We start from the raw sequence: 7762 nt of genomic DNA, 5'->3' as shown, positions 1-7762 counted from the left end.
CCCCCCATCTGCCAATCATCACCCCCTCCCATCTAGAAATATCCTAAATCTATCCACAGCCAATCCGGGCCCTGCACCCCCCATCTGCCAATCATGGCCCCCTCCCATCTAGAATTAATATCCCAATTTTTTCCCTTTTCACAAAAGGACGTGTGACGTATGTATCCTCCACGCTCCCATTTATTCTGGATTGCCGAGGCGTTTGAGAATTAGAGGGCGGTGTTGCACTTAAAAAACAAACAACATTTTTAGCTTCCATAAAGTGGGCTGTCTACCCTTTTATGTGAAGAGACGTTTCTGAGTTTGGGTACACATTCAGGTCCTTGGGATGGGTCTTCGGGCCTTCGTATCTCTCTAGACCTGGCCTTAGGTACATCCATTCAGCCTTTCCTTACCTAACATGGGGGAGCCCTTCAAATAATTGTCACGTCTTATAATATATCTAATATATATAATATATCTACAGCTCACAATATATTAGCATGTGGCAAGAATACAAAAAGCCAAACCATCGCTGGTGGTGACCTGAGAGGCTCCGATTGCTCAGGGGTCCAGGACCCCCTAGCAATCACTGTATTACATCATGGCCGCCATGCCATGGAATCCATTGACTTTACTCCCCATCCCCTCCCGAAAATCCAGACTTTCCCTGATTAGAGGGAAGTCACCTCCATTAGATATTCCGGGGAGCTGTGCAAGGTGGAATCCCAGCTCAGATAAACCTAATAATTTGTTATTTAGTGCTCCCCAGGGCTGGGTGACCACAATGGCAGCCCAATATCAATGTTGGAACTTTCTGATGATGGTTGCTATAGTTCCTTGGATTTATGTTCTTGATTGCCCGTATTAATTTCTCATATCTTCCTTTACAGACTCTCCTAAATTTGTTCTAAGGTTTCGCCCAGCAAAGGATGAACGGTGCAGCTGGTGGGCAAACAAACACCACCATGACCGCCCCACACGATCAGGGTAATGACACATGGTTTATTTAATGTACAGCGCTTCACAATGTTGGCGCTTAATAAATCCTGTTTAATATTAATAATGGGTTGTTCAGTACTGCGGAGGACTTAGCAAAGTTTGGCTGACAGCTCTGGAAATGATGTGGTTAACATCCAAGCTGGAGGGGCGATTCTAGGATTACAAGGGGTTTGGCTCACCCTAGTGGCAGGACTCTGAATTTCCTCATTTCAACTTAGTGGAGGAAAAACTAGGTTATTTCCCGAACAAATATATTGCAGAAAAAGATCTATCAAACTTCCTTGTAGATTTTTTACCTGCTTCTGTTTTGTGGTAATGTTATACCGGTGCAATGACTAAAAGCGGTGTTAGCTAGGAGGGCTGAACTACTCTTATCAGTGCCAGTGTAGCCATAGTCTGGCCTTCCACAAACTTTTTTTTCCGGAGAAATCCTAAGAATAATTTTCAGCTGTCTGGGAACCCTTGCTAAAAGCAATAACTGGGTCTCGGTGGGAAACGTCCCCTATATTGATGGCCTGTTAGAAGAATGCCACCCATACAGAATGGCACCCTTGTAGACTTTAAAAGATCAGTAGTGTCATGGCACTTACTATATATCCTGAAACCATTGTGAGACAGTCAACTATAGCTCAAGGAAACCCTACCAACCTAAGGTGAAACCCCACAGCTCAAGGAACCTCTGGTTAAGAAGAGTTGCTTTAGCCCAGCCATTCTCAACCAGACTTCTGGGAACCCTAGTGTTCCCCTAGAGGTTCTGTGGGATTCTTTGAGCTGTGGATGATTGATCTCACAATCTTTGATGTATGCATAGTTATAGCCAGGGTACCCCAACCGAAAACCTATTTTAAGAGATCCACTGGAGTAAAAAGGTTAAGAAAGGCAACGGTCATTAAATAATGGAATAATATGACTTGTAGACACCAGGTACCCCATACCCATTTTGCATAGATTGCCCTCTAAAAGCAAACAATATGACAGTCCTGTACTTTATATTATTATATATTATATGTAATAAAATCAGATTGTATCACCTATGTAGATGTTAAATTATTTTTTTTATTATTCCTATCCTACTAGACCAATGGTCCCAAGAGGACATGCTCACTCTCCTGGAAACAATGAAATCTCTCCTGCCAAGCCAGGATAACACTAAGTTCAAGACCACGGAGTCCCACTTGGACTGGAATAAGCTAGCCTTCAAGAACTTCACTGGGTCTATGTGTCGCCAGAAGTGGACTGACATTTCAAACGAGGTAAAGAGAGGGCCTGAGTGTGTCCCTGCCAGTATTGCATAGTGCCCACATTTATGTTTTCAAATGATGTAGATGAAGTGCCCATTCAAGCTTGGGTAGTTCTACAGAACCATTAAGGGCTTCGGGCACATAGTTGTAGAAGAAATTTAAGCTCATACTCACAGTATATAAAATAAATTGACTCTAAAACTAAAGTATATATTTCTACAAACGCATACATTATCGCTTGCAGGTTAGGAAGTTCCGAACGCTCACAGAACTGATTCTTGATGCCGAAGAACATGTGAAGAACCCATACAAAGGAAAGAAACTGAAGGTAAGCAAAGAGTTGACCATATTCTACATTGTTGACCAATAAGTTCTTTCTGAGCCTTTCCTCGGGTCATCTAGAATGCACTAAGTAGCTCAATCTGTCTGTGCTGTCCTCTTCCAGAAACATCCAGAGTTTCCCAAGAAGCCCCTGACCCCATACTTCCGCTTCTTCATGGAGAAGAGAGCAAAATATGCCAAGCTGCATCCAGAGATGAGCAACTTGGACCTAACCAAGATTCTGTCCAAAAAATATAAAGAATTACCAGAGAAGAAAAAGGTAAAGTAGTTCAGAAATTGCTTTTCAAGGGTTGACCCATGGAAGGGAGATGTATGGTAGACCTAAAGGCATATTGGTATTGGTAGTTTTATGTCTACTAACATAGAGTTGGTGTTGAAGGTTGAATGACCCAAGATCTCATATTATCCTTCTAGTTGAAATACATTCAAGATTTCCAGAGAGAAAAGCAGGATTTCGAAAGGAACCTGGCAAGATTTAGGTAACGTGTTCACCTATGACTTGTCAGCTAAGATTATAGATTTGGTATTTTTTGTGCTAATGTTCTTTTGTCTGTGTACAGGGATGAACATCCAGACCTTATGCAGAACACAAAGAAATCAGATGTTCCCGAAAAACCCAAGACTCCCCAGCAGCTGTGGTACAACCACGAGAGGAAGGTCTACCTAAAGCTGAAACCTGATGTAAGTGTGGAACATTGGTAGTCTTTGGGCCAAGTGAAAGTTCATTCCTAGGCCAAGACTTGCTTAGATCTGTGATAGGTGTACTTCAAAGCTTGCTTACATTTGCTAAAAGCTTGTATATATAAGAAGGTAAATATTTGTCTTTTGATTCCAGGCCAGCACTAAGGAAGTGAAGGATTCTTTGGGAAAACAGTGGTCTCAGCTTTCGGATAAGAAGCGTCTAAAGTGGATTCACAAAGCACTTGAACAGCGCAAGCTGTATGAGGTAATGGTGCCTTGTTGTATAGTGTGGGAAGGGTTAGGGTTTCTGTTGGGTTTTTCTTTGCTGGCTGTGTTTCACCAGGACTGGAAGTGTAATATTTCTCTCGTATAGGTATAATTAGTAGAGTGGGGAGGAATGGGTATATCTCTTTTATTCTTTTTCTGTGTCTTCCTGTCCCACCTCCAGCCTTTGATTTCTTGTCCTGGTGTCACTGGAGTTTGCATATATAATTTGATATCCTTCTTTTACAGAACGTAATGAGAGAATACATTCAGAAGCACCCAGAGATGAATATTTCCGAAGAGGGCATCACCAAATCTACACTGACCAAGGCAGAGCGTCAGCTCAAAGACAAGTTTGACGGCCGGCCAACTAAACCCCCTCCGTAAGTTCTTTGAATATATCAGAAATCTGTTATATTTAAAAAAGATAGATAGTTGTATGAATGCTGCATATTTTTATAGGAGCACATGCATCCATTGGGGGTCTGTTTGATTCTTAGTCATGGACATGCTTTTATTCAATGTCCTGAACCATAGAAAGTGTCAAGAGTTACCAACATTTTACACATTATTTGAAGTTGTATGACCTGTTATGCTTAATGCCATGGCCTTTCTCCCCCCTACAGAAATAGTTATTCCATGTACTGTGCAGAGCTGATGACCAACATGAAGGATGTGCCCAGCACTGAACGTATGGTGCTTTGCAGTCAGCAGTGGAAGCTGCTAAATCAGAAGGAAAAAGATGCTTACCACAAGAAGTGTGAACAGGTAACGTATTCATCAACCTGCAATTTTATTGTTCTCTATATGATTGGAGACCCAAGTATGAAAAGTAACAATGAATGCAGTGGAGATAATAGGGGATGACTTAAACCCATTTTTAGATTTTTAATCTTGGGGAATTGGCAAGAAATATTATTCCCATAATCATGTGTTTCTAGGTGGATGGTGGCATAAAGCTTAACAGCCTATGAGGGACCTAAAGGGGTGTAAAGGGATCCATGTTTTAATTGCACCATTTGTTAAAATATTTATGGTTTCTCTCTGTGCAGAAAAAGAAGGAATATGAAGGGGAGTTAATGCGTTTCCTTGAGGTGAGTCCTGTTGTGGTCTTCCTTGTGCCTATAGGCTCCAATCCATTCAATAGTGACTGCTGCTGTGACTTCTTTATGTTAACAATGTGCATGTCTTTGCTTATGTAGACTCTTCCAGAGGAGGAACAACAGAGGGTCCTGGCAGAAGAGAAGATGGTCGGCATGAACAAAAAGGTATTGAACAGTCCTGCCTCAAAATTGGCAGCCCAGGAAGCGGCAAAAGTGAGCAATTTGAAGCTTCACATTTTTGGTATTTATTATGCCATATTCACGGCATGTTGGTAAATGCTATCATAATTGTGTTAGGCAAAGACCAAAGCTGCACAAGCAGAGAAGAAGAAAGCAGCAGATGAGACTGGTAAACGCCCAGAACCACCAAAAACGGCTGAAGAAATTTGGCAACAAAGTGTGATTGGAGATTACCTTGCCCGATTTAAGGTAAATGACATTTTTTTGAAACTGGTGTACTTGGCTAGGGGCTTGTAATAAAAAAAAAGTTCATTACAATATTTATCCAGAACTCCTGAAAAGGGTCACAGGGCCATAATCCACCTCAAAACCAACTTTATTCATGGCTGTTTGAGCTTTTTCCCTTCTGTCTCTATTACTAATCTAAGAAAATGTCTTACTATTTAATTTCAGAATGACCGAACCAAAGCCTTGAAGAGTATGGAGACCACTTGGACGAACATGGAGAAGAAAGAAAAGATTATGTGGATTAAAAAGGCTGCCGAAGACCAGAAACGATATGAGGTAATAAAGGATCATTTGCATTCTGTATAAATATAGGAGTTGCAAAGGCATCAGTCATTAAATCTGTTTTTTTTTTCTTTTCCAGAGAGAATTAAGTGACATGAGGTCACCTCCAGCCACAACAACTGGTGGTAGGAAGATGAAGTTCCAAGGAGAACCCAAGAAAGCCCCAATGTAAGTTTTTTACAATTCCTAATCGGTAGAGGAAAGGAAAAGGGGCTACAGTCCTCTCCCATATATTAGTTTAGTTTTGAGCCAACCCCATTACATTAAATATTTATATGAAAAAAATAGGCAAAGAGGGTTTTTTTGGTGTACAGGTTAGCTCATATTTACTCCAGGTAGCCATTTACCATTGTCTCCGAGCCAGACACGTTCGCCTATTGACTTCCTACGGATTTAAAGTCTCTAAAGTCCCCTAAGGAAGTCAATGGGCAAAACGCATTGGCCTTGGAGACGACAGTATGTGCTATGCCATGCTAAGCCTCTTTTTTTCCTTTAGGAATGGCTATCAGAAGTTCTCACAAGAGCTGCTGTCAAATGGAGAGCTAAACCACCTTCCTTTGAAGGAACGCATGGTGGAAATTGGAAGTCGCTGGCAACGAATTTCCCCCAGCCAGAAAGAGTTTTACAAAAAACAAGCTGAAGATCAGCAGAGAATCTACCGCATGCAGCTTGAAAACTGGATGAAGGTGAGACTTCTGCTTTAGCTTTCTCTTCTTTGGTTGTTCTCCTCCTTCTCCTTCAAACGTAAAATAACCTTTTCACTTTCCTCGTAGAGTCTGTCATCTCAAGATCGGGCGGCCTACAAAGAGATGAATACTAGTGTGAGTATGCCAGCTTGGCTAGAAACAGCCTTTTGGTATGTTGGGGGAAGATATTTCATACTTAACAGATTTGTCTTGCCTTTGCAGAAGCGTAAAAGTACTACAAAAGTGAAAGGACCCAACCCCAAATCCAAGCCAACCTCTCAGAGAAAATCTGTAAGTGATATGTGTTTGGTATTTGTCACATGGCAAAGTCTTAGTAGAACTTTAGGGGGTCACAACTAGATGACTATCACTGACTTGGCTTCTTTGTTTTAGGACGACGATGATGACGAAGATGATGATGATGATGAAGATGACGACGATGATGATGACGATGATAAGGACTCATCTGAAGAGGGAGACTCCTCTGAGTCTAGTAGTGAAGAAGACAGTGAGGACGGGGAAGAGGTGAGCCATTGGGGTCAAACTTTGTTTTTGAAAAGTATTTGTGAAGAATGTAGTACTGACTGGTGTGTTCCTTTCTGACAGAATGAAGATGAAGAGGAGGAAGATGATGAAGAGGAAGAGGAAGATGAAGATAACGAATCTGGTTCCAGTTCCTCATCTTCGTCCTCAGGAGACTCCTCAGACTCTGACTCTAACTGAGGAAAAACTGACAATTATTTTTTTTTTTCTTTTCTTTTTTTTTTTTTCTAAGGAGATTGGGTGGGACTGACGTTTTTAAAGTGTACCTGTCTCCGTTACACTGGAAGCAGCCATTTTTTTTTCTACTAACCTATTCTTGATCAGAGCGCAGCCTGTCATCTAGGAAGAAATGAATATCACTTAAATCAACAACCTGGATGCAAACTGTGCTGTCATCTGTTCTCAGTGATCCATAAGGCTGCTTTATACAGAGTTGTAGAGAAAACAAGACTCCTCAAGTGTGTCAGTGACTGGTACACTTTAGATCGTTTCAGGGCTGTAACGGTCTGGTAGGGTATCTTGGAGCACAATTGGCCTCCATGTAAAAATCTGTATCACAGTTGTGGCACCGTGAACCTTGAGCCTCTCCTACTTTTCTAACTTGGAAGGAAGCTGATGTGCATTTTACATTTCCTTCCCTTGCTGACTATGTTTTGCAACTCTCCGAACGTTCCTGTAAATTATGGGCCATAAAGTATCTGAAAGAAGAACATTTTTCCAACGCAACCAGGCAACTGCTCTTTTATTTTCTGGCCTGTGTTGAGAAGAAAGATGCCGATTGGTTGTCTTTAGAAACAGTTATTCTTTTGGAAGATTTTGTTTTATTATCTCATGTGTTTTTCTTTAATGCAGCTCTGGTTAAAACCCAACTGAAGTCACATAAACTGATTTGCAATCATTGTTCTTTCAACCTCTTTTTTTTTTTTTTTTATAGTCTCCTTTTTTTTTTTTTTAAGTCGACATATAATTTTATTTCCATCTGCCCCCTAGTGCATGGACCAGTTTCACCTTTTTCACTTTGCCTCTTTTCATCTGTTTTTTTTTTTTTGTTTTTTTTTTGTTTTTAAGCCAGAACCACCTTTTTGCATTTGTCAGTAAAATTTGCCTATTGGTCATGTCACTTTTTAACTGGTGCAATAACCACCGCTTGCACTGCACCTCCACCTGAATA

The 7762-nt window shown here is 41.0% G+C and overlaps 1 protein-coding gene across 4 annotated transcripts in view; it reads left to right on the top strand.

Moving 5' to 3' along the window:
• UBTF (upstream binding transcription factor) overlaps positions 1–7501 on the top strand; it is a 9581-nt gene extending 2080 nt beyond the window's left edge. For 3 of the 4 annotated variants that reach the window (XM_072414717.1, XM_072414715.1, XM_072414716.1), the window contains exons 2-20: positions 873–969; positions 2059–2234; positions 2467–2550; positions 2668–2823; positions 2979–3043; positions 3125–3245; positions 3400–3510; positions 3759–3892; positions 4136–4277; positions 4562–4603; positions 4712–4825; positions 4910–5041; positions 5246–5356; positions 5442–5530; positions 5859–6048; positions 6136–6183; positions 6271–6339; positions 6442–6573; positions 6655–7501. In XM_072414717.1, the coding sequence (XP_072270818.1) occupies positions 912–969; positions 2059–2234; positions 2467–2550; positions 2668–2823; positions 2979–3043; positions 3125–3245; positions 3400–3510; positions 3759–3892; positions 4136–4277; positions 4562–4603; positions 4712–4825; positions 4910–5041; positions 5246–5356; positions 5442–5530; positions 5859–6048; positions 6136–6183; positions 6271–6339; positions 6442–6573; positions 6655–6771 (2091 nt within the window). In that variant the 5' untranslated portion in view covers positions 873–911 and the 3' untranslated portion in view covers positions 6772–7501. The remainder of the gene's footprint in view (positions 1–872; positions 970–2058; positions 2235–2466; positions 2551–2667; positions 2824–2978; positions 3044–3124; positions 3246–3399; positions 3511–3758; positions 3893–4135; positions 4278–4561; positions 4604–4711; positions 4826–4909; positions 5042–5245; positions 5357–5441; positions 5531–5858; positions 6049–6135; positions 6184–6270; positions 6340–6441; positions 6574–6654) is intronic. The other variant, XM_072414719.1, reaches the window with a different exon arrangement.
• The last annotated feature ends 261 nt before the right edge of the window (positions 7502–7762 follow it).

The sequence above is a fragment of the Pyxicephalus adspersus genome, chromosome 6 (assembly GCF_032062135.1).
Source record: "Pyxicephalus adspersus chromosome 6, UCB_Pads_2.0, whole genome shotgun sequence".
Lineage (NCBI taxonomy): Eukaryota > Metazoa > Chordata > Amphibia > Anura > Pyxicephalidae > Pyxicephalus > Pyxicephalus adspersus.
The sequence above is the reverse complement of the archived record's forward strand: the minus strand, read 5'-3'. Positions and strand labels throughout refer to the sequence as shown.